Genomic DNA, 27952 nt, shown 5'->3' on the forward strand with positions numbered 1-27952 from the left:
TCAAAGGTTTTCAGTAATTGCGTTGACATAATGAGTTTAGCACCAGTAAGAAAACCAGGTCCTTTGGGTGAGCTCCAATCTGACTGTGACAAATTGAAAATCAAGGTAAGGAAAACATGCCTAATGAGAATCACAAAAATACATTCTTAATCAGCTTCTGTCAACAGAATTTTTTTATGAATGATGAATTATTGATGACGCTTTTTTATTGTGATTGTACACACCGGTTGTGCTTAGACTAAAGTTTTGCTTCATATATATATCTGCAGGTTGATGAACAGACAGGTATAACTAACAAGTGGACCGCCAAACATGCCAACGACAACCAAGTTAAAGCTTCTCATAAAGTTTGTGTAGAATGTAAAATCGAGGGTTCGTCGTTATTGATGAGAGCTCATAATCTACAACTGGTGAGCGCTTAGAGCTTTTTGCTTTCACATTTTACTTTCAAGGTTAATCTATTCTTTTCTTAAATATGTTTTTGTGAAATTCAATTGAAACTCATCACTTGAAGTACAACCCTCATCAAGCATGACTGTAGCCTACCAATGTAAATTTATTTTGTTGCAGCAAGATGAACCTTCACAGCCAATAAAATTTGACCAAAAGAAATCTGATGAGATAAAAAGATTGCAAAGCTTGCAGGTAGAAAAATATCTGAAGTGTTGTCTAAAACTGTTTTGATTGCATTGTGATTGGGATCATTAAACTCAAGACTACTTTCAAAGTTTGGTGGAGTAGTGGACTTACGCTTTTCGATAAGTGTTTAAACCAGATTTGTCTGTATCCACATCTAGCGAAGCATGATCATATGGGGATGGCCATTGGACAATCGACATAAATGAGAGACAATCACTTTCAGTCTTGATTGATTCTTATTTTGACAAAAGTGATATTGGAACTTGGAAGTGTCAACTTTGTGTTGGCGGCAGAAATTCTTTCATGTTTTTTTTTTTTTGACAATACAATGCATCATCATCTTTAGAGCTTTGCTTTATAGCAACAGATGTGCTCAGCAATGACACAATGAAACCTTCAGATCTAAACAAACACTTATATTCAAAACATAAAAAAATTAGAGCTAAACCAAAAGTAATTTTTGAAAAGAAGCGAAAAAGTATTAAAAGCTGTGCAAAACAGATAGCCTATACACACACTCTCACATAAAATCTTTACATGCATCCTATAAAGTAGCAAGAAGGATTGCAAAAACAGGAAAACCACACACCGTTGGTGAAATGTCATTGAAAGACTATTTGTGAGTTTGCTAACAGTAGACTTATAAAATCAAGGTTGGATTTGTCATTGCCAGTTTTTCCGTTTGAAGTGAATTGTTTGGCTGGTACGCTGTATTGAAAAGCTTGAGTAGTACTGGTCTAGTCTACTGTATGCATGAAATTAAAAATTCAACGCAGTGCCCTTTTTATTATTCTCTACATGCTTGCATATGAAGTAATTAATTAAGTGGAGCAGAAAACTAATCCTTGCTTTATAGGAACGTTTGAATGGGATGATTGATATGATGGAAGCTCTTCCTGATGGGGATCAACTAAGGTGAGGAAGTTGCACAAATACCATCTCTTTTCATTATTGATAAAAAACTATCAAATGTTAAAAAATCTTTTCATGTCTGTTTTAGCTTTTTCTATACCTCCTACCGACTTAATAATACAGATTATGGGAATGTCTAGAGTGTTAAATTTTGACACGACATCAAAATTCTTGGTTTTTCTAGCAGTAAGGATGAACCCCATACTTAAACCCAAGCACCAAGAGGTGAAACGATAAGGTTCACAATTCACATGGTACTAAACTTTTGGCACATTGTTTCAATGCTTGGTCGATAAGCTTGCAGATTGAAAGCCTGCAGATAATATAAACTTACATTTTAGACCTTGGCTGTTGCAATCAATGCTATTTTATTTTTGAAAAACTTGTATATACTGTATGTTAGGGTGAGGCTGATGCCCCTATCAGTCCCAATTTTTCTGGCCCTTTCAACAAATGTTCTACATCACATAAATAGTAAAAATCCAAAGTTTCAGAAAAATTGGTTGACCCCTTGGGGTGCCAGTTTCATGTTCAAATTCCTGCAGTGGTGTGCTATGCATACCCTCCAGCTCCTATAGCAAAATCTAAAGAAATTGCCATTTTTAGCAATGTTAATCAATTTTGGATACTCGACAGGCCAAGAATATGATCAAGGTAAAGTAATGGTCATACCGCTTGTAATGCATGAGAATTGGAGGCATTACTTGGAGCAAGGCTACCTACCATCAGCATGGCAGAACAAAAAGGCAGCAACATACGCTATATATAAGGCTAATGTACTAATGTAGTCAACAATTTGCTGTAGGTTCTCAATTCATTTCAGTTCAGTCTACAAAAACATAGAACATGGATCCATGTACTATGGCGATACTATGAACTAATGAACTATGTACAGAGGTGCATGCAGTGCAGTGGCGTAACAGACCAAACTTACCATAGAAGAAATATATTTATCAGTAGAGCAGTTTGTGTAAAAGCGTAATAATCACTAACCACCAGCACTAACTTTGCTGCCAAAAAAGTTGCTAATCAAATAGTTAGATTATATTCACTTGCAAACATAAACGCAATTACCAGTACGCAAAAGGATATGGAGGAAAAAATTGTTAATTTTTACGACAAAGATTTAAAAAAAGTGCAAAAGATAAATGCCACTGATCGTGATCACAATACAGCAATAATAATTTTCAGAATGTTTTAATCAAGACTATGCCGTTTTGGACTAAAAACATATTCAAGTTGCTTAAGAAGGAAGAAGATGTCAAATGTTTAAAAAGTATGATGATAGACAGGATTGCCGCATTTGCAGGTCGAGACATAGTAACAATAAGAAAAAGAAAAATGGAACGAGAGCAGCACTCTGTGGAATTAGCTAAAAAGGAAAAAGACAGGAAAAAGTTAGATACATTCATAGACACAACACTTCCACTTGATGAAACAGCAGACTTTTCATCCGATAATGACTCGGGAACTGAAGAAGCTACTTTGTCAACATCTTCCAAAAGGTATCATCGTTAAAGATGGCACAACGATTCGGGTGCCTTATGATATTCTCAAACACCCTTCGATAATTGGGTGTTGTTTGAGGAACAAAATTAGCCCTGTGGCCGCTTCCACAATGATAAGGGAATTTATCACTGCGTGTGGTGGAGACGTGTCGAAGGTGAACCTTAATTATACACAGGCACTGAGGTATCGCACCGAAACAGCTAAAGAAACTGCCAGTGCCATTAAAGAAAAGTGGCAACCTCCGTTACCTGGAACTGGATCCCTACATTGGGATAAAAAGCTGATGTCCAGCCTCAATTTAAAAGTTATTGATGAAAGGCTACCTGTCCTTGTTTCTGGTCCTAGTGGCGTTAAACTACTACAAACGCCTAAGTTACATAGCTCATCAGAGCCTATGGGAGAATTGATCAGTACTGCAACAGAAAAGCTGCTAGATGATTGGAACTGCAAAGCATTAGTGGGAGCTATGGTGTTTGACACCACCAGCTCCAGTACTGGCCACGCCACAGCTGGCTGTATTGCCATCCAAAATAAGTTAAATAAATCGTTACTTTGGTATGCATGCAGGTGAGCTAGTTGTCGACCGGGTGTTTAATAATCGGCAAATAGAATCATCAAAATCTCCTGATGTTATGATATTTTAAAGATTCAAAGAAAACTTCAACAACTCGTCGTATAGTAGTTTAGACAAAATTTCATTTTCCTATATATATCACCCTGATGATCTTGAAATATACAAAGAAGAGCTGATCATTTAATGAAAGCTATCTTACATTTCAAGAGAACACCAAGAGACACTGGCGCCGACTTACGGGGTGGCAGCCACCCCGTTTAGGTTACATTACTTACTGCAAATAAATGTAATTTGAAAGGACGTTTAAATCTTTTAAATCTTAAGTCAACGTAAAGCAAGAGGTGAACCAATACAGTATTGCGAAGAAAATGATTGTTTTTGTCACAAGCATGAATTGCATGATATTCGCGTAACACCAAGCAAGCTACGCGAAGATTACGCAACACGTGGCTACGAGTTTTTTCCTTGTTGTTGTTGCGATCGTTTTATTTGTTACTTGTCATAAGTCATTGTTACATTTGTTAGGTTTACAATGGGATTTATTAATCAATAAAATATGATCTTTCCATTGCCTCCCTCAAAAATCTTTTTTGAAAATTTTTAAACTGCTCATAATATCGCTATAAATTATAATATGACAGCTATAAAATACTTGGAAATAAAATTATCTCAATGATTGATAGCTCCACCCCCTAAATGAATAAATGAATATCTATTTTCAAATTTCATTAAAAAAATGCATTTTCGAAACGTTTCGAGTTTTATTTAAAAAGTGCGCTTAGTAAAGTAGCAGTTTTAACGTTCTGCAAATTTACACGTTAGCATGATTTTATTCGAGGAAAGCTACACCCCCTGCCAATTCCCGATAATAAAAGCAACCTTTTTCAATTACTCAAGATTTTGAATTGTTTTCCGATTTCAATTGGAGTGTACTGTCATCTACTTCATGCTTTAATCTCTCCTTTGTTATCTACTTTATGCAGTAATATTGCGTGTCAATGCGTGACAAACTGTGAGGCGAGAATTTATTGGTCTGACATAGGAGTTGCTTGTTACATCACAGAAAAAATTACGAAAAGTCGCCAGTAAAAGTTTTCGCCCACATTCCAGTTTTATTCAGCTTAAAGATGCCACCGAAAAAGTGTTCAAAATTGCAGCCCTTCATTGAGTCATTTTTTGTTGCGTCTACCGTCTAGTCAGGATTTCAGCCAGCATGAAAGTGACCGAACGCCTGAACGAAATGAAAGTGTGCCACTGCCAAAAGGGATTAGCACGATCAAGGAAGTGGAATAACCGAGCACGAGCAGGATAATCGCTGTAGAAGGGAGAAGCTATCAAAAATCGTGGGAGAGCGAATTCCCGTGGCTAGAATACGATAGATGCAAAGATAGAGCATTCTGTCAGTTCTGTCCAAATGTTAAGTGTCAGAGCAGCAACGTAACAATAAAATTCATGACATACCTCCTGTGCTTTGTTTTAAAGTTGCTTTGTAAATTATCGAGCTACAAATCAGGTGTGAAAAGACAATTGCATCTACGAAACACGCTTAGTAAAAATCAAACAAAAACATGCAGTTTGAAAGTTTTTAGGTTGCCATATTGTGCTATCCGCCACCCCGTGCAAAAATAAAAGTCGGCGCCTATGCCAAGAGATGATTACAAAGAGTTGATTGAGCTCACAGCCTTCTACCTACAAGCAGACATCTCCGATGTACACGAAAAGTTCAGGTTCTTGAGCTGTGGGGCAATGCATGAAGCCAGATGGATGGCAAAACTGATTTATGCTATTAAATGCCACTTTTATCCGAAGAAATTCTTGCCCTTCCAAAGAGTCACACTATTTGTACCTCAAAACAAATGCAGAAAATTCAACGTTTTGTAAAATTTGTTGTGTTTGTTTATGTTCAGTGGTGGATAGAATGTGGTCCCTCTGCTGATGCTGCTTACAATGACATCAAGCTTCTGAAAAAAATCTTCCTTTATAAAGAAATTGATGAAGAAATTGCAGTCAGCTTTATTTGCCTTCAAAAAACATCTCTGGTATCTGACAGCAGAATCTGTCCCCGTGATCTTGTTCAGTGACAAAGTGAAAACTACAAAATTGCTGTCTTTTGAAAAAACATCAAAACTCTTAAAAAGATACGGCACTGGGTTTGGAAAACCACAGTTCCTGATATTTGCACTTTCACCTACTCAATTACATACAAGGATTGGTTCGAAAAAGACTCTTGGTTTTTCTTTGAAGTGTTGAACATTAACACAGAGTTTTTGTGGCCTGTCTTCTTGTGGAAAACGAATATCAATTTTCTTAATGCCAAAGATGTTATCAAATCTCTGCTGGTTACCAACGATTGTGCAGAAAGAGGTGTTAAACTCACAAGTGATTTTATCAGTGGATGTAGGCAGGAAGAAAACTTTCAAAATGTGCTGCAAGTTGTAAAACATGAGCGGAACCAAATCTCTTTCTCTAACCAAAGAAAACGACACAAATTGACTTTATAAATCATTCCTATTTTATTCTTGGGTCTTTTCAACAACATAAAACGGTGAAAAATGGTGTTGAGAATGAAGTTCCTTTTTGCTGATGATTTGGCAAAACAAACTTTTGATTGAATTAGAAACGCACTTTATGTCTTTTTTTAACAAAAACGCCATTTTTTTCAAATTTTCAAATCAAAACTGGCACTCTTAAATGGTCCTTTTTCACATCTTTTCTTTCAAATAGTGAGTAAAGAGAGGCTGTAGAACATCTATACAAAGGGCCGAATGACTAGCTCAAGTTTTTAATTTTTGAGGGGCACCAGCCTCACCCTACTGTATATATATATAACGGCATAATATATTTATTATGCCGTTGCCGTGAACACGTTTGAAAGAAATAACTCAATTACGATGATATTGTTTGAAGTATAAAATGTTTCACGAGTGCCCTTTTTTTAATACAATATATACAATGCTTGAGCAAGTTGCTTATGATAGCCTATAAATTAAAGCACATCGTCGTCATGACATTACAGGCCTTAAAACTCGTGTTTTTTCCGGCAGCCATCGTGGCCTACCGAGAGCTCCTTCTCGTCGGCCAATTCTGCGTGCTTGGAGGCCAAAATACAATAACGATAGCACAAGTAAATAGAATTAAACTTGCAACAATGCCAAAATGATCACTTAGTGTTGTTGAAGTCCGGGCGACGTCCTGCTATAGAATCGTTGTACCGCGCAATAACTGCTTTATCGGGATTGTAATCCGGTATTGCAGGACCATCTAACGACACTAAATTGTTTCAACTGCTCGCTGCTCAGTAAATTGTTTCAACTGCATACCGCCTTTCATAAAACTTAACCATTTATACCGTTATGATGTCACCATATAGGGTGTGAACTGTGAAGTCATTAACCCACAGTGGAAACATTTCTCAACTCTGAAGACACGTGTTTTCCCCTTGCATGTCAACTAACCTACCAAGACAACAAAATCCGTCATTTTTACATTGATTCTACGTTTGCAGTCGTTAAATCAGGGTAAAAATGACGAATTTTGTTGTCTGGGTAGTTCTCCTTTTTAACAACGATTCAATGTCCGACAACATTGAATCTACATAAAAACGACAATATTGCGAGCCGATGTAAATTGGCACTTCGGATTAACACTTTGTTATAATAAACGCCGGGAATTACAAACAAGACTTTCGCAGCTGGATATTTTCCATACAATAGCAAATGTTTCTGCACAATACAGCAGTGGTGATTATGACGCGCTGACCTAATTCTGCGTCACTCTTTGATACTACATATTTTCGACAGTTAATTCACGATCATTCTATTGCAAAATTAAATACTTAGCTAGAAGAAACCGGCGGCCAAATTGGCCGACTGAGGAGGTAGCACTGGCGGTCATTCAAGCACTACTTAGCGGCCATGGCCGCCGGCTGCTTTAAGGCTTGCATTATCACAAAAGTTGGGTGGTAACTTTATTGTTTTTATTAAATATTTATACAGGTAGACGGTTTGAAATTGAACGCAATTAATGTGAAAAAACAAAAGTATGAACAAATTCTTCATGTTCTTAAGGTTATTTTACAGTAAGGTGTCGTCTATCTAGTTCAGAGGTGACGAACCTGCGACCCGTCAAAGAATTTCGTGCGGCCCGCAAAACAATTTGACAATCACTCATGCATTAAAGACAAAAAACATCTCAAAGCTGTTTTATGCCTTTGTAGCGGACAGTATATGGTTTAGCTTATCCGCCCATACCTAGCTTTGGAAGCTCAAGCTACAGCGACATTCCGAGCGCAGTAATCGCAGGGAATGATCGAGAACAACGTCTAACGTCTACAAGACGTCTTGGTTATATGTATGCTTTTATTGTAGAAAGGAACTTCATGTCACCATATAACTTAGGAGGTTGCAACCATCTTGATTGTAATCGAACACAATTCAAATCACCACAACCAAACTGGGGCAATGGCTTAGAACCCAGCAAAAAGAACTTGATTACAAATTGAACATACTAGAAATTACATCACTACTGGACCAACCATGGTCTTCCAATCGCACCAAAATAACATCTCTACTGCACCAAAAATTATACTATTACCGGTAGCATTGAAGGCTAGATGCGGTATACATAGTCGCTGAGGCATCAAGCATCTGTAGGCTAGAACGTTGAAGAGACGAAAAACTTCGCATATGTGTTTGAAACTGCCGGTGCAAGAATGCGTTTAGCTTATTGGCATGCGATTTCTTGAGGAGCACGCAAATTCCTAATCACGCTTCAGAATCCTGAAGCACAACTGCATAATTACTTGAATTCCTGGGTAGCGTTACATATACAAGATACTCGTATGCAAAAGAACGACAATTTCAGGGCGATAACAAACGTTGAAAAGACCTAAGGAGAAACGCAAAGCGTCACATCTTCACTGGTACCTTTCCTTTGCTATTTTCTTGCCCTAAACACTAACTTTCAGTGTTTAAAGTTACAAAATAGGAAAGCTATAAGGTAAAGTTGTGAAAACACTATTCACCAACTTCACCTTGTATTTTTGGAATTTTATCTTGTATGTTTATCAAAGCAAGAGTTTCCAAACTTGAGAGCTCACGCTCTCAAATTGTCATCTGTTTTCGGCAGCACGTACCTATGCGAACATCAGTTTTTTTCTAAAATGCACTTTACAAAAAGTTGTTACAGGTCGAGGCTGACAGATGAAAATCTTAGTATGCAGTTGAGAGTTGCCACATCGTCTGTTCAACCTAATATTGAACGCTTAGTCAAGCAAAAAACTTTCCAAAAATCCCACTAAGCAAAAAAATTCAATGCTTCAATGTTATTTTTCAATATCTTATTGTTCAATGCTGCATTAGATAGCTTCAGCTATATGATTCGCGTGGGCTTTTGTTTGTTGTTCGAAAAAGTAATTTTATTAACTGATTTGTTGTTTCCGAGCATAATGGTCGAAACATTTAGCCAACTTGAACAAAAGGGATAGAGCCAAAAAAAGAAGAAATCATACTCATATGAAAGCAAACGCTTCGAAAATTAAACTGTCGTCAATATCGGTGCAAGTACTAACTGTCGCTCTATCCTTTTTGCTCAAGTTGATTTGTTTGTTTTTTTACTGTTGTATGTTTCGATTCTGCGTAAGATAATTTCAACTGTGTGGGTTTTATTACTTTCATCTGCCGTTTGTTACTTTTCATGAATAATATCTTGAGTCGCTTCTAAAAGATTTCATAGTAGGTTACGATTAAAAAGTTGTGTGGCCCGAAAACTCATGTGTAATTGACAAAGTGGCCCGCGACCGCAAAAAAGTTCGTCAACCCTTATCTAATTGTTCCAACTAAACTTTAAACAGATTGATGATAAAAATATGATGTTTAGAGACACAAGAAAGAGTCTTTTGGCAGAAGATGATGACGAAGATGATGATGATGGCAATGATGAAGAAGAAGTGAATGAAGAAAGGTTTGAAGTTTTTTGATAGTTTTGTTATTTTTATTCTGCCATGGACTGTCATTAAACAGCAGAGCATTGACATATAACGGCCATAAAAGTTTTATTTTGACACCTTATTTTTGCATTAGTGAAGAAGATCCTGACGAAGATGATGAAAGCGAAGAGGAAGATCTCTACATTGTGATGCAAAAGTTTGATGCTGAGCAGGAGGGCGATCTACCCATTGTAGTTAATGAAGTTATTGATGTCATCAAGAAAAAGTGAGAACCCAGACAACAAAATCTGTCATTTGTACATTGATGGATTTTGCTGTCTGGGAAGGTTGATTACTTTTTTTTTACATTTATTAATAGTGCGATCTAATTACATTGCACTTAGTATGTTGGAAGCAACATTTGACTTCTTTTCCATCTTTAAATAAGTCGCAGCTGGCAGATGTCTGTGCTGTCTTGTATCATGTTCGTGAGCTCTTCATCTTCACCAATTACCTTGTCCACTGTCCAGTGTCCACTTTGTAAAGCACTGAGGGGCAACGTATATCTGTGATGGATACAGCGTGAAATGAAAACACATCTTTTGATCATTCAAAGTAAGGCAAGAAGCTCAAATGAAGACACTTGATCCTTCATCGATTATGTTTTCTATCAATTGGAATATTTTCATGCAGCATCATCATCCTTTAATGGATCCTAATCTAAAGATGTGACGAGTGCTTGTCATAGTAACACCATCTTGGCTTCTTTCATTAAACAGAGAGTTAATCTTTTGAGCTGCCGTGGTCGATCATTAATATTTGGCATGTCTTGATTCAGTGATAACGGATGGTGGGAAGCAGAGAATGAGGAAGGTACTAGAGGGTTGGTCCCTTCAAACTTACTGCGTCCGTTCACAGAAGATGAGGAAGATGATCCCGAACATCCAGAAGAGGATGACCCCACAGGAAGCACCGTGGGACAAGATGACACATATTCTCCACCATCTACTACTCGCAGGTTGGTTGACAATAAATTTTGGGTTGTGTGACATTTTTTTGCTGAGTGTCATCGTACCCGATAAATACAACCGACTTAAACGAAATCGAAAACTCCACTGTAAAACTAATACGAACTAATGCAAAACCATAGAAAACAATATGAACATTATGGTAACATGATTTCAAGTATTTAAGTATTACAGTATGGGTCTATAAATATTTTATGAGCGTAGTTTTAGTAGACGTCTCGATAAAATTAGAAATGATGTCTTGAGAGAATGGACGGATATTGAGAAATGGACTTACGTGGACATCGTTTGGACGTGTTGAACGAATGGATGAGAATAATTTGACAAAGTGAGTTTGAAATGAGGTAGTGACTGGAGAAAATAAGAAAAGGAAAAAAGAATGACGAAGAATGCTGAAGCCGAATGAAATGAAAATAGAGAGTTTTAGTAAACGAAATTAGTGTCATTGCGACATGTTTGTGACATTGTTACGTGGTTTTGTTTAATTCTTTTTGCACACCGCTTGATTTAAAAGGATGGAGTAGTCTTTCTTTAATTTAATGAATATGATACTCTTTAAGGCGATTTAATAAAATAGTTTCACAGTAATGATTATAAAAATGTTGCTTCAATTTTCAAATGATAAAAATGTTACAGTTTGGCCACATGTTGATTTATGACTGATACTAATGATAGTCTGATACAGTCTCTCTCTGTTTTTACTGATGCTAATATTGTTCTCACTTCTCACTTTAATGGAAACCAAGTTTTCTTTATCACATTCTGTTGGTTTTTGTTGTTTTTACTGTACTATGTTATTGGTATTTCAACAGCATTTAAAACATGAACTAACAGTTTGTTGCACTGAAACCAAACCGCTATTTATTTCCCAACAAAGCTTCAAAAGCCGCACAAGTTTTGGCGCGATCATCTGTCACAAAGTATTAGAACACAAGTTATCGTATGTTGAATAATTGGACACACATTCCCGGCGTTATACTTGTTGATTTCTACCTGCAGCTAATTTGAAAGGTGCCCCTACCTTTTCAAAAGAAAGGCCAGATGGTTGCCTTGTTATTGTTGTCAATGAAGTGCACATTGCAAACGATATTTTTAATAGCATTGTGTGAAACATATGTGGCATACATTGGCATACATATGTGTGTAACTAGGTCTATTAAAACATTTGATCAAAACTGCTGTCAAAGTTTGTAGGGTGATTAATGTTTTAAAACGATTATAAAGTGATAAAGTTATAAAAAGATTCTTAAACTCTCAGACGTCATTAATGTTTTAAACTTTTATAAAGTGACGTACAAGGTTGGAGCAATGCACCTGTGGAAAGGTTTGATGGCTGATGACACTATTGTAGTTTCATATCCACACCGTCTTGCACTACTTGATATAATTCATCACTGCACTGTACGGACTCTTTAATTCGTCCCACAACTTAATGAAACTATAGTCGTTGGTCTTTTTAGTGTAGTGTATTTTTTTAGTGTATCACAAAGAAAAGTCCTTGCATCTATCTTCACGTTGGTTCATTCATACCATGCTAGACCCTATTCCCACTCGTGGCTGGATAAAATAGGAACATAAATTCAAACAACTATGATAAAACTTGATTGATATACGGCTCCATGGCTTGGCTCCACAGACGAGTTATGTGAACATGATCGACTGATCGTGAGAACATTGTTCGAAAGGACGTCAGCTCAACACCGATCGAGAGCACCCGGCTGTGCTTAGCAGGACACTCAATGACGTGTCTAAAGAAGGACACGAAGATTGGCTTTCTTGCTTTCCCGTGCAATTTATTTGAATCTTCAATCATCAGGCCTAGATTAGATAGAGATGATCGATTGTCATATGTGTCGTTTCGATATTGTATGAACACATATGCGATTTTTGATTCAAGTTGCTTTAAACAAAAGCCTAGTAATTCAGGCACCAATCTGATAAACCTTGCTCGAAGTGATTGAATTTAAAAAATTTCATGGTCTACTTACCGGACTGAGACGCAAAATTACAGTTTAACCACATTTACTAAACGTACTATTAAATGTTACAAGTAAATGCCTTTTCATGGTTTTGTTTTAACTGGCATTTGAGTTGATTTTGTGCCATGGATCAACTTACTTACAACATTATGGTTTTCATGAAACTTCGTTATTGCCAGTTGCTTTTCCCAGCTTTTTCACCTTGAAACTTAGTAAATTCTTTTGATAATGTCAAATGTTTTTGCAGTGGAAAAGATCTATGGAAAGGGGTTAAAGATATGGTAACTGAAGTAAGTCAATCGGTTTCAGTTCGTATTAGTTTATAACTCCTCGTGTTTCTGAATAAACAAAGACATGATATTGGAAGGTTACCGGTTTCATGAAGATTTACTGAACTAAACCTTCAATGTCTGTTACAATGTGATGAAAATAGATATTCTTTTCTTAAGTTAGTTTAAAGCATTAATATCGACATCAAACAAATGGCTTTGGTTTCAGCCCAAAAAGACTGATGTCACTGATGTACTAGCCGCTCTAGGAGCTCTTCCAGCCGGCTTCCGTCCATCAACTCTTCACAATCTCCTCAACACATCTACCGAGTACTCCCTCCGGACATCAATCCTCCCTGTGCTATCTTCCTCCCAACTCTCCTTTCAGGATCTTCATTGGGATCCGGTTACTAACCAGGTTGGTAACGTTGGATTTTTAAGTTAATTATAACAGAAAAATGACACATTATGACACAAAATGACACACTATAACAGAAAAATGACACAACGCGCAGAAGAATCACATTTTAACAAGGAAACCAGATAAAAGTACATTGCATCTTACACGTAAATGTAGTAGTCCAGTTTTAATCTGGTGATGTCCCCCTTACCGAGGGTGGCCGGATTCACATCCAAGTGCCGCAATCGCCTTCACACCCTGCCTCCACATCGATCTGTCTAACGCGTCCTCTCTTGTCAAGCCCACCTTGCTACTTTCCTCCTCAACTTGCCTTTTCCACGTTTTCTTAGGTCTTCCTGTTTTCTACGACCCTCTACTTGCAACTCCAGCGCTCTTCTCAAAACATCATCTTCATCTCCTCAAAACATGCCCACACCACCTCACTCCACTCGCTTTCGCCAACTTATCAATCTTCTCATTCTGAAAGCTGCAAATTGACCAGGACAGTCTTTGAGCCAAGCAGTTCAAGCCACAGTCCTTTTGCCTCAGCTATGGTTTTCTGGCCTAGCAATCGCAAGTCGACCTTGGTGTATACTATAGTACAAGTACAAGCTTTAGAAACTTAATTGTCTATCAGATTATTACGTACATTCTTGTGTAATTAACTGCACTTTGAATTTCCATGAGATGAATACAAAGGTTTCTTCTGCGCAAAGATTGAGGTCGCCCGGCTGCCTCACTTTCATGATGATGCAGGTTGGTAGATTTACTTGTGTTTCAATCATTCAATTTCCTTCAGTTGCGAAAAGTGATCACAAGAACGCTACGTTCGTGCAAGATTTGGAAATGCGTCATGATTCCTTTGGCTGGGACAGGGGTGGAAGTGCTGAGTCATCATATTCGTTATGCTCTTTTCAACGGCGTCAAGGTGGGGATGTGCTGAATCATAGAGATGTACAAATTATTAATCAGATTGCGGTACCTAAAACTTCATTTTGCTGCAAGAACCTGGTAAATATTAAGAAGAAACAAAATATAACCATAACCATTCCCCAATGGTAAATGTAACTTATCAGAATTAACTGTTTCTCGAAAGATAGCTTTGTTCGTTGTTGTGTTTACTTTAAAAACCAAGTAAACTTGGTAGGAAACGTAGGTTGCAAATACCTGACATCAATTTGTAAGCTATAGAAGTGGTTTCAACATGCTACGAAGAAATGTCATAAAATTGCTAGATTCTTGTGAGTGAGCTATCAGCAAGGGAACCGTCATGCACGACTGATGTCAATGGTGTTTCCAATCAATTTATTTCGCTTGTATATTAATAGGTTTCGTATTAATTTAATTTTCCTGTAGCCCTGAACATGGACTCTGCCAACCCAATAAATCACGAGGTGTGGAGGGGAAGACTTCGTTCTCGACAGACAGACAGGCCACACCCTTGACATGAGGATTAATGCATGGCCTGTATAATCAAAATTGGTTGATGATGATGATTCTTGGACATTTTGTCTCATGCTTTGTGCAGCATTCTATTTAAGCAAAGTTATATCGGTATTGATGAAAAATCCCCCCTGACATGAAATTGTTGTTTTTGCACAACACCTGGCTCTATTTATGATGCTTGATGTGCGCTTCCCATGCTTTCTTGCAGATCCTGAGCAACATCCAGACAGTCAGAGCGAATGTGGCTCAAACGAAACCAAAACTCTGGAGGTTTTCCTCTCCTAGAGACAAGGTAATCCTGCCATGTATTGTGTTGCTGCTTGCTTCGTTTTAATGAACTACCTTTAGAAGTGGCAAAATGTTAGCAAGTTGCGCAGTAGGATACATGCACTATATTATAATACAAGCTTTCATCAGCTGTTTTGTAAGCTAAACGTCAGATATACCGATTGATTGCTACTATTTTTACTACTTCACAGTATTTTGCATTCGTAGTTTTTTTCGTTTAATAAGCACATTCTGAAAACAAAATTTTGATGCTCTGGTTTAAAGTATATTTTGATTTGATCATTTTACTAATTGATATTTCAAAGCTTGAGTGACGTTGTTTGATTAAGTTATATTCATCCGCTTGTGTCAACGTACAATAAACCACAAAAATAAATTGCAATTGTCGAACTAGAGACACCAACGTGAATATTTAAACCGACCGAGACGAAGCCGATTAATTATAGTATCAGTTTGCATGAAGCTTTGCATGCACCTCCACCAATTTTCTGATTGTCCTCTAAGAAATAGCTCGTGAGAGGAAATCTAGGTTTAGGAAGTTTGCTGGGCGTAAATGAGATTTAAACAGATGGGAAGTTGAGCCTTATAATCCATTAGATTTTGACTATGGGGGAATAAAAAACAACTCAACATTAACTTCATCACAACTAATAATAATAATTGCGCAACGAATCTTTGAGAAAGTTTCAAAGCGTTACTGAACCTACCATACAATGCAATGGCTTCCAACGTGTTGTTATGGACTTCTATTCAAATACTAACATAGTCTGTAGAGTGTGGGCTCCCAAAATTTCGTCGTGGCGATGAGTGGAAATTCGGAGTGCTCATTCCTTGTATCTCAGGTCGGAAGCCAAGACTGTTTACCTACCCTATTCCAGACACTAATCAACCGTTTTTTACATTGATTCAACGTCTACAAACGTTGCATCAATTTACAAAGCGGTTGATTTACTGTCCGGGATCAACTACTGCAAAACCATTGCAATTATTTATCAAAGCTACCTTCAAACACATGTGACATAAACTATATTATTGCATGTCGTGTTTCAGGAGGGTGGGATCCTCCCTACCTTGCTGGATGGATACAGCATCATCAGGAGCAACTCCGTTGATCCAAACTTGGGAGTTCTGTTCGAACTCAGTCTCACCTACGTTCGAAACGTAAGTGTTCGGTCTTCTCTGATAGAAATCGCATCTTTCTTCGCTTGAGGGTTTAGTATTTCTCAATCGGTGAGATCAGTCCAACAATTCTGCCTTGTTTGCAGCATTTTTTTCTTCTTTTTTTTCTCCCCGGTACAAAAAAAAGCATATTGGTATTTACTCAGCAAGGAAAACTCATTTTCACATTTATGCAGCGTGTGCAAATTTGCCAGCTGAGTAGAACACGTATTTTATCTTTCCTGAGAATTGTATTATCTGGAATTGCAGCATTGCACTGTTGCACAATGTTCTTTTTGACCGTGCTGTCATACCTCCTGTAACGCATTGGAACTGTTGGTGTTGTAAGCTACCCTGAAGGCCCTAGTCTATGACGTGAGAAATAACTATCTTTTAATAATCATATACTTTGTGGGAGTAAAACGGTTGTTACGCTTGATCAATCTGCTTTGTTTGTTTTTACACTTTGTTTTAATTATTTGAATTTCTTAACATTTCTCGCAGCCACCTAAGCGTGTGGTTCGTTACAACGACGGCTTGGTCTGTGAGTACAGCGACAGCGATGGTGAAGACTCAAGACAGCACATAAGGGTATCCATCAACCCGGTCAAATTTCATCGCTTTCACGCAAATTTATCGTCACCAGACGTTGAATAAACGTGAAAGTCCATTTAATTTTACTCCATTAATTCCATCACTAACCAGTAGTTTGCGGTGATTTGAGAATAGTTAGAATTTAGTTAGAATTTTTTAAAGTAGTTTGGAAACATTAGCAGAAGGCTAGAGATGTGTGAAGTGCCTTTGCTTCGCGCAAGGCGTTGACACATCACGGCTTGGATTATTTTTCACGTTTCATCAATTAAAAACAACTGAACTTTTTAATCATTTGAGACATTATGCGCACACAAACCCACAGTGAGGACAGCGAAGTACGTTCCTCAGTTTTGTTGATGAACCCGGACCACACATGTAGAGGTTACCACCAAGCAACCGATCATTCAGCCACATGGAACTTGTATGTTGCACCAGTGCAAAGATACAACGGGGGTGTACCACGCGTTCTCTTCAGGAGTCTTGCAATTTTCGTCTCAAAGAGACTGGTGGTTGACTCCATTCGAGAATGACGCTCGTTTAGAAGAAGAGCATACACTTTGGAGTGGGGGAGGTGGTGTATATCTAATCCTTAAAAGTTTTATTAGTTGGATGTCAACTCGGCTGCAGGATTGTCGTTCCGCCATTACACCTGAGACATCATTGGTGGCAGTATCAATGCTGTTAGGTTGAATGCTACCTCGTCGAAGTAGTGCATAGTACTCCAGCCTTTTACATTCATTCATCAATTGATTTGATTTTTACCATAACTGTCATTTTTAGCAATACGTTTTAATCTTGTTTCAATCATTCTTCTCGCGTTTGGTAATATGATATAGTTTTAGATCATATGGATCTAACATCAATATCATGTTAAAATTAATTTAATTCATGGACAACACGCCACGTATATTCATCAGCTTGCTTGTGATTGTATTTTTTTTTTATTCGTGATCGCTAATGAGCATTGAGTAGATAGGTGGTTGATTGTTGCCAATTGGGTTTTGTTGGAGTTTGCCGAAAGACCTTTTTTAGAAAGTTGTGTAATTCGAATTTGAAACACAATTAGAGCAACTAATTTCAAACCAAGATACAGTAGAATTCGCCTATAACGGCTTCGTCTATAACGTCAATTCGCCTATTACGTCACATTTCGCCCGGTCCCGGCAGAATTCCTATATTTTACGTACATTGTAATTCGGCTACAACAGCATCGCTTATAACGTCAATTCGCATATAACAGCACCCTTTATTGGTCCCCGGACGTCTTTTGTTCGTTTATAACGTCACTTTAAGCCATCACCTTCACCACGAACGGTCAGTCTTTTAATCCTGTTAGCGCTGCTGCTTGCAAAATGTCTTCCCTTTATTTTACTACGTCGTTCGCAGCAGGGACTTTAATTAACTGAATTAACTTTTTTCCCGCATGAAAAACTATCACGTGTAAAAAGTAGCTCTACAGCTGACCTTTAAACAACTCAAAGCAACAGTTGTACGTGCAGTACTGTATAAACTAATTAACTGAATTTACTTTTTTTTCCCGCGTGAAAAACTATCACGTGTAAAAAACAGCTCTACAACTGACCTACAACTCAAAGCAACAGTTGTACGTGCAGTAGCCTACTGTATAAACTAGAAGCCGCAGTGTTACACAGTAGCCTGCAGTTGTCGAAAGAAATCTCTGATGCAAAATGCCTAACAAACGAAGACATTTCCCTCTTTGGAAAAAATATGAAATTGTTAGCCGATTCAACAGCGGTAAGGCTACAAGCGTATCAGAGCTTGCAAAAAAATATGAAATTCCGAGGTCATCATTGCAAACAATCTTTTTCTACAACACCTCTTTCTTTAATCAAAAGACAGTTTTGGAAATAGTTTGCAGTAGTTCGTCTATAACGTCAATTCGGCTATAACGTCAGTTTTTGCAAATCCCCTAGAGGTGCCGTTATAGGCGAATTCTACTGTAAAAGAATTTTGCGCCAAAACAAAACAAAACCTTGCTTCGAAACATTGTTAGTCTACACGCTCGTCAGCCATAAATGGAACAATTTGGTGACGTCTTTTGGCATGATTCTTATGGCTTGAAATGCTCACAAGCTGCGTTTTCGTTCTGTGTGCATGGCGAAATCATTTCCTTGGATTTCGAAACGAAATCAATAACTTGTATTTTTGTGTCGAAACAGATACGAAATCGTATTTAAATAATCACTTAATCAGGCTTCGAACATCCCTTCTTGGTTGAGGCTATTCAATTGATTTAGTCGAAATGTCATTAAATTTTTTTATTTCCTAATTGTTTGGAAAGTGTTTAAAAGAGCTTTGTTTTATAAAGTGTCTAGAGTATGCTACAATTCATAATTACAATTCTTTATAATAAGCTTTACAGTTAATTGCTCTGCATAGAGAATGATTAATCATTGATTTTCAAGATTTGCTGATGACTCGCTTGAACCATAAAACTGTTGGGAAGTGATTTGTGTTAATAACAAATTTTTACTTGGGATTTTGCTAATGTGTTTAACATTTTAATTTTTACTAACACATTCAAACCTTTATGAACCTGAACCTGTATGTGAGAATAAAGGTTAATGAGTTTCTGTTGATCTGGCAACACTGGTTCGGAATCAGCAGTGGGATTTTAAACTGAACCTTGGAAAAAACAACTTTAATTGTCGAATGGAACCATTGTAATGTAATTTTGGAAATTCTTGAAGTCTGGGGGCATTGGAATTACACAGTGTCCATAAAGTATTCATGTATAATTGAAGATGTTTATTATGAAACCAAGTCATGATATACCTTGATGTCATTCAATAAATTCACATTCATTCCATTCATTCACACATATCATCAATTAATTCAATGAACACTATTTAAACGAAATTGGGGTAAGAGATTTCATCAACTGTCTTCGTAATAATTATTTTAAGTTTCAAAAAGACTTTGTGGACACACTGGATTTTAATGCCTTTACAAGTTGAACATTACTTCGTTTGATCTGTGAACATTCAACATCCATGTGCTTCAAAATATTTATTTTTGGCTTTGTGGACACTCTAGTTATTGACAACTTCAGTCATCACTGCCAACCTGGATGACAGGTCTCAGTACCGTTTCCACTGTTGCAAGTATGCGAAACTATTAGGATTCAGCTTCACAAGAGGATTTCTCAGCCCAAGGTTTTCTGGTCAGATGTTTTTCTTGCTACCACTACATGCCCCTCACCACTGGTCCTCAGAAGTAACTAAATTATTGTTGCAGAAAACCGGTGAACGTGGCGAACTAAGCTGTGGATGGGTCCATCTCAGGTTATTTGATGAGCAAGGGAATTCTATCCCGAACAAGTCAGTTCGTTTTTGAAATTGGTTTTACTGTTTGGGTATCATCATTGTCTGTATGACGTTTATTTGTGTAATTTTGAATGCGAAACTTCTTTTTAACCGTTTCGTTCTGTTATTCTTCGCAGTTGTTCCATGCAAAAGCTAAAAAAAATAACTCTGAGTAATTTTCTTTCTGCTTGTACGCAACCGCCTTTCATTTCAGAAATTTTTTTTTTTAATTTACAAGACTCTTTTGCTTGTGCGTAGAACGTACATTCATATTTGTAATATAATGTATACGTCTGTATTGACGTTTATGAGGATTTATTTGTTTACTTTTTCCAGGACATATGAGCTTCCGCTGCATGGGGGCACACCTTATGAAAAAGGGATTGCCGTGGACCCCTCCATTTCAAGAAGGGGTTAGTCTTGTTGTAGATTATTATTTTGTTAGAGTTTATTTAAATAAGTAATAAAAGTATGTGTGTGTTAGATCGATATATCCATAATGCTGGAGGCCCTTTTAGTGCAACTTTAGCAAACAAATTCAAACCACACATTTGGTGTGCCCGAACGCCACTTCAAGACTTCACCTATCCCGTCTATAAGATGGAATCTCATAATATTTTGTGTTAGAACGTTCTTGTAGCATCAACGACAACAGTCTGATGTTGTTTATTCATTTCAGCAACCAGCAGTAGGTTCCGTGCTATGTTGGCTGCCAGCAAGCAACCCAAGTTGTTCGTTCAAATCGGGACACCATCTGCCGAGAAGCGAAAGTATCTTGAGTAAGTCTACTCCAGCAACTAACTTGTTCTGTTGGAACTCTTACAACTTTTACATCCAACAAGATTCATATTAAAAGGTTTACTTCCAATTGTCCATGATAAGATTCAAATTAATTGTGTCTCAATTTATGTGGTTGCTAAGCAACAGGTTATTCCTACAATGGTCCCATTTCCAGTAGGTTCACAATTTCCTCACTGCTCAACGTCTCCCGTATTGTTCATTACAAGAACACGACGTTATTGTTGATTGACAAGTCTCCTGTTGAACACGGTTCCTCCGTCGCACGCGTCATCTTACACCCGTGCATTTACGTTCGCGTCCACTGTTCAGTGACTAAATGCGAACTACTATCATTAAAATATTGAATCAACTTTGGAGTTGGAAAGTCTGTGTCCGATCGCCATTTATGTACAATGCACAGTATAATACATAGTATTACATCAAAATTCCGTCTTCCAAAACTCTAACGATCCTAGCCCCATCTTTTGCAGTAATATAATCGTAATGAGATACTGTTTTGGATAAGGTAAACGGGAGTCCCATACTTGATCCAAACATGGGGGGATAAGAAGATTAGGTCCTCGACTCCTCATTGTACTAAGCCTTCGGCACTAACGAGAGTAGGGTGGCCAGTTTCTTTCTCTCGGCCGCCTTTCCTTCAGCAACTACGCCTACTAATTTATTACACCCTGGGTAGAGGTGAGCTGTGTTTGCAACAACTAGCTTGAGCTGGGAGTAGAACCAGGATTGCATGACTGGAAAGCGAACGTCTTATTCCCAAACCTAAAACTCTTTTACATTAAACCCTTGCGTTTTGAAAATCAAAAGTGGTTAAAGTATGAAGCACTGTCACTAACTGCGTTCCTATTACATTTAACAGACAGTCTTGAGCGACTTAATGCAGAATACTATATTGAAAAAGAATAAACTACGAAGTGTTTAATTATGTTGGTTATTATCATCGCTGTAACTTAACTGGCCATCCACTTCACCATACAGCCTCCTTCCATCCAACCTGGTCTCCCCTATCGGCTACTGCGAGCTCATCTCCATGTATCGTCGCGTGTTGGTGGACGCTCTGGTGTGCGACCGCTCCAACTCCACCGAAGCATCCACAGTTCACTCCCCGGTGCTGGCATCGTTTCTCGGCGCCATCGATCAATCTGACGTCATGGACGCGATGAAGGTTTGTTTGGTTTCGGGAAGTTGGATCGACGTCACAAATAGAAAGTCTCTGCGGTAACAACAAATAGATTTAACTTTAAAGTTGGGGCCTTAGTGGCACGTGATGTGTGAAAGACGATTATTTGCAATGAAACTTTTCAACGATGATAGAGGCATCATGGCATTCATGGCATTGCCACATTTTGCAAATGTTTGCAGAAAAATTTCGGAAGTGAAATTTCTGGTTTATTTTAGTTGCAAGTTCTTGTTTTCACTTGTAAATTCCACTTGTAAAACTAACATGAAGCGAACCGTTCAATCGCTCATCACGTGGTTGAACCATCGTTGCTTGATCTGCTTGATCTTTCGTTTTTAGAGCTGGATAGTTCCATCGATTGATTTTTGTCACATTTATATTCTCTTCAAACCTTCAACCAGGATGACTTGGTTTTACTTCAAACTATATTTATGAAGTAGCAACTTGTTTGTATTTTTTTTGCAGAGAAATTGGCTGGAGAAGGTAAAGTTCCTTACCCGTGCTGACATGGTGAGAAATTAGTTTTACTAAAAGAATTAAGTCAGTAATGTTCTCTCTAATTGACAGTTTTTTAACTTCGAATAAAATGGCTCCCAGAACTTCTGTCTTTAACTTATACGATTCACCATGCGCACTGTATGTACTCTTCTGATCCAAACCTGCTGGTTGAAGATTTAAATTTATAATACAATTTTGGTAAAGAGGTGACTTTCTTCAACCATAGACAGATGAAACCAAGCAACCACACGGCATTTAACATCATACATTAGAGTGAACATAAAACTACGAACGTTTTCGGCCATACTCAAGTTAGCCCTTCTCAAGTAACGAAAATAATTGATTTTACAATTGCATTTAGTTCAGTTCAGTTGTTTTTATTTCTGACCATCATATCAAAAACAATACACGTCAACATAGCAAAGGTCGAGAAAAAGGTAGAAGCGACAAAACGCGAACGTTAAAACGTGCTTGTGACCAAAATAAGTTATTTAGTTGAAAATAACTGATCTACATGTAGATCAGTTATCCGAAAACGTTCGTAGTTTGTAGTTTTATGTTCACTCTATTTGTATGATGTTAAATGCCGTGTGGTTGCTTGGTTTTATCTGTCTATGGTTTAAATTTAGTGGACGGAATCTCATTTAAACAAATTGTAACGTCCACCTTCAAGCATGGGCCTTGGCAGACACAGTCTTGTGCTGACATTGTTGAAATGCACTACAGTAATTCACATGTTTATGATATTTTAAAAAATGTGTTTTTATTTAGCCGAGGTATGCGTTGCGTGCAGCGCTTTTCAAAGCACGAATTTCGGAACAGCCGAGCACACTCTTGCATAGTGGATGTTTATTGTTTTGATCGTCATTTTAAGCTTTGGCTTTAAAAATAAGCTGCAATTGAGATTGAAAATGTGATAGTGCTCGTGTTTTATGTGGGATTTATTTACTTCTCCTGCTGAAACCAAGTCAAAACAAACCGTTTTGCTGAAACATTTTCTTCCTGGTCATTTATGTTTTTGTGCATTTATGCCATGCCTTGACGCCATAAACTATTTGGCGTAAAATTTGTCGACGTGTTTCAGAGAGATAAAGAAAATATGAAGAAGATATTTAAATCGGTTGTCATGGAGACGGCTTACCCGCTTCTTCACTGTACGTCGTTGCCACAGCAACGATGGGCGGACCATCAAGCAGACTCGGTGAGTTCATTTTGTGATTGTTTGTCCTCGCATCCATGGCAACGAAAGCCTGTGAGATCGTCACCAAGGCTTTCCTGGGCCGGTGCTTGGAGCTGCGCAGTCTCAACGATTCCAGATCTGGTCGTTTAAGTTGCTTCTGCTCTGATCCATTTTCTTAAACCCGAAGCCTGGTAAAGAGGTTGTGGAATCCATCTTTGTCTTTTTTTTGAACGTGTGTGATGTTACAATAGTCGGATCATCAACAGTAATAATAATGTTCATTTTGCTGTTGATTTAATCGTCGTGACATCACAAATCTCAAAGAAGTTCGATCCTCACAAGCCCCTGTGGCTACACCCCTGGCTGATACCGCTACTCATCATTAAGTTGCTACTGTGGGCTACATAGCCGAGGGGTGAGAGTTCTGGGACGGCACTGTAAAGGGCGCCGGTTCGACACCGCTGAAGAGCATGCGGCTGTGTCTTTAGCAGAATATTTAAAGTCGATTTTCCGTTCTACCAAAGCTGCAAAAAATTGTTCAACCCAAAAAGTAATGGCTTAACCAATGCTGGCGTAATAACAGCCTACTCTCTTGTTCAGGTTCGATGGCACGCAATCAACAAGCACATGGTTGCCACAAAGGAGCAGAGCGGTGTTCTTGGACACTTATTGACTGGTGGAACTGATGTAGAGCCGTTTGACATATCAGAACTCACCTTTGACCCCTTACGTAACTATGGGCGAGTGATGGGTTGACTCTGTTGCCACTCGTGAAATCGTATCAAGAACTCATATCACTGTTATTACGTGTTCTCTCACATTGTGATACAAAACGGATGTTCCAGAGCCGAAGGAAAGATTTAATGACGTAGGCTGCAGTATGACTCGCGGGTTGGTTCAAAATAGAATATTTTAAAGAGTCTGTGTTACGATAGTTGAAGTTCACCGAAAGCAAACGCACGTTGGTCGGGCCACATTCCGTGTAAATTCTACTAATATAACTTCGTAAAATATTTTCACTACCCGAATAGTTCACTCCCCGGCCCCTCTTCGAAGAAACTTCGTTGAAGTAAATTTTCAAACAAATATTAATTTTGGTAAACGTTGTTTTGAAAACCTAGCTTTTCTGTTTCAAACAATGATTGTTGAACACATCCAATTTGCTGTAAACACAGTGATCCAGGTGTCATCAAAAAGTCGTGTACGATATCTTACTTGCATTTAGCCTAATGCAGAATATTTTTGAAACTTTTACCAGGATGAAAAGGTTGACTTTGTATTTCAATGAAATGTTGCAGAGACACCCACATTTTGTTTTAAGCTATTTTTTATCGTTTTCTTGCTTTAAAATACAAATTATATTTTTGAAAAATATTTTTAACATTACATAGTTAATTCCCGTATCTTGTTCATCGCAGTCCGCATTATATCTTTGTATCCATTCTCAGTGATGAATATTGTTTCACTGTATGTCAACGTCATAACTACGATTTATTTTGAACTTCGACTTCCGCAGCACTTTTATGAGGTGCGAAGCATGCGCAACATTTTGTAGATTTTTGGCGTGAATGAAAGTGATGGCCTTACGATGTGATATAGATTGTATGTGGTCCCATGATTAGGTGACATTGATATTCCATCAGAGCGAGAACTTTGCCAGTTCATTCAAGGATTTGAGAGATTGAATAATTTAACTTTTAGAAGGACATGTTTTGTCCAGGGTAATCACAGAAAGCGTTTTTTTTTAATGAATTTCATAGGTTAGCCTATAGCTTACACAACAGTAGGCTATAATACATAGCTTACAGTTCAGGGCTTCCCAAACTTTTTTGCTCGCGACCCCTTTTAATCTCCTGAAACTTTTCGCGACCCTTCACGGTCAAAATGAGAAATAGTGCGAAATATAGCCTACATTTGTGATATTGATGGAAAGGTTTTCAAACGAAAACTTAAAACAAGCTAAAGGTACTCAATGACTGTTGCTTTACAGTTTACACGCAGCCTACTCGAAACAAAGCACCAAACACATTTATTCAGATGGATATGAGTGTGATGGATGCGACCGTTTTTTGTTACAAAGCAAGTCCAGCCGTGGCTCAATTGGCTAATGCTGGTCCCAAGGCGGTTTCAACGTTGCTTAGTTTTGATGGTGTCTGTTCATCAACTTTGAAAACGCTGACTCGCACTGTATAGGCTCCAGCTCGTGTCCGAGCATTGGTTTTATTTCCAGTCGTATGTGGCTTTGGAGGCCTACTCTACAGTGGAAAAGACGTAGCCAAAAGTCACATTGTATGGAGAGTTAGGAACGTGGTTGTGTTTGCGTTTTTTCTAAACCTTTTGTATCCTGTTTTTTTTTACGAAAAATTCCGTGCCTTCTCTTCTTCTAGATTGACAAACCTTAGGTCAGTTTCCTCTGCTGGAAATTTTCAAGATAAATACGTCAAAACAAACGACACTAGTGCGGTTAGGCCTATACTGCTGAATCAGGTCATGGTAGATATTCCGCTTTAACGTTAAGCCAAAAAGTGTGAAGGTTTTTTTGCATAAAATTTATAAATTTCCACAAACTTTAAGTCAGAAGATAGATCAGTAATTTCTTTCTGAGAGAAGTGCTCGGTAGGCTAGCTACTTTGTTTTTGCGTTGCAAATATGTTTTGGATTCAATATATTTTGTTATTGTCCAATTCTGGAAAAAAATACTTCTGAAACTGTCAACAGATTTGACAAACGTTTAATAACCAAAGGCTAAAACATCTGATTTCACATCATTGTTAGCCAAAAACTTTTCAGTACCGTAAATGAGAACATTTCAAATGAATCATTTTCAACTTTTTGTTTCCAATGTAAAACAAATGTAAAAACATAGATGTTTTCTCAATGGAGAGACAGATTAAGTTCGTTCAGTTTTTTAAGAAAATCTGATAAATAGCTTAATTTCAAGAACCAGATGTCATTGCCAAAATGGTGGCAAAGTCTGTATTTTTTTCGTTAGGAAAATCACGGCTTCAATTTTCAACGCTGATAACCTTTTTAGCTTCAACTTTTCAAAGCCATCTTACTTCACATTGCAGTAAAAGGGTTTTGAATTCCGTTTCACCACACCAATTTGCGAAAATACGCGTACTGGGTTCGTTACTCTCAACGTGTTTGGTTACAGTTAGCGTAATAACTTGCACAGAAGTGTTAATATGCAGTACTTTGTGTAAAATTGTCACACTCTCTGCGACCTCTGAAGTTCGTTACGCGACCCCCAGTTTGGGAAGCCCTGGCCTACACTATAATAGAGGCTGCTTTATCTCTGGTGTCCTTTACATTTTTTACTTGAGCGACGAGCGTTATAGCCTGATGTTTGTAAAAACGTTGCTTGCACAATAGATATGTTTTATTGTTGTATCTTTGTTGGTGCTGCATTGTTTCCATTCTGCTAAATTAAAACAAAAGATTATATTTTCACTGAAGTTATTTATTTATGTATACCAGGCATGTGTCGTTTGTGCAGCAAGTTGTTGCCATGAGTTATAGATGAAAGGAATTCCTGACTAACACACAGAACTTCACGATTTTATTATTTTGACATTTCCAGACGTTTAAACATCAGATTGTCATTTATTTTGCAATGAAAAGATTTTAACATCCTTCCTCACCTCGTTACTCGATTGCACAGACTGGGAGGAAACCGCAGAAGATAGGCTGCTTTGGAGATCTGCTACTCATGAAGGTGTTTTCACGTTTGAGAAGAGCAGATCTCAAAGGTTAAAGAAAAAAGAATGCAAAACAAGAACGACAATCACACCCACAACCAACTCTCCCAAAGGATCCTAAATGTCCCCAATGTAACCGAACTTTTAAAGCTAGGATAGGACTCATTAGCCATTTAAGAAATCGCCGTTAGCTTTTTATTTTATTTTTGATTGCAAAGACCATCATCCTTGAAGACGATAGCCGTCACCTCAATGCGATAGTCTCCGGGTTTGGGTGAAGTACACACCTATAGACGATGATTCACAGACTATTTAAAGATAAAGCTAACTGTGTATCTTTGGGAGGATTGGTAACCAAGCGTTTAAGAGACGACTTCGTCCGCCCCGTTAGCTCAGTGGTTACGCGCCCGGCTCAAGATCATGCGGCGCTGGTTCGACTCTCGGAGTGTGCGATTGAGCAACGCATTTCAGAACTACTCTCCATTCAGCGGCACCTAATGGGTGAAATAATTGAAATAATTTCCCGGCAACAACACTTCAACAA

General features: G+C 37.9%; 1 protein-coding gene across 2 annotated transcripts; it reads left to right on the plus strand.

Moving 5' to 3' along the window:
• LOC145784610 (nephrocystin-1-like) lies at positions 1–27571 on the plus strand. 2 transcript variants are annotated; one of them, XM_082596470.1, is made up of 20 exons: positions 1–105; positions 270–410; positions 571–645; positions 1496–1554; positions 9512–9595; positions 9715–9846; positions 10399–10578; positions 12815–12857; positions 13066–13254; positions 14036–14164; positions 14891–14974; positions 16021–16131; positions 16633–16719; positions 19981–20063; positions 20385–20461; positions 20728–20827; positions 21828–22014; positions 22495–22539; positions 23612–23728; positions 24308–27571. In XM_082596470.1, the coding sequence occupies exons 1-20, from the start codon at positions 31–33 to the stop codon at positions 24461–24463; spliced, it is 2154 nt and encodes a 717-aa protein (XP_082452596.1). In that variant the 5' UTR covers positions 1–30; the 3' UTR covers positions 24464–27571. The 2 variants fall into 2 exon arrangements, with proteins under 2 accessions (XP_082452596.1, XP_082452597.1); XM_082596471.1 differs by lacking the exon at positions 16633–16719.
• The last annotated feature ends 381 nt before the right edge of the window (positions 27572–27952 follow it).

The sequence above is a fragment of the Aplidium turbinatum genome, chromosome 15, assembly GCF_918807975.1.
Source record: "Aplidium turbinatum chromosome 15, kaAplTurb1.1, whole genome shotgun sequence".
NCBI classification, from domain to species: domain Eukaryota; kingdom Metazoa; phylum Chordata; class Ascidiacea; order Aplousobranchia; family Polyclinidae; genus Aplidium; species Aplidium turbinatum.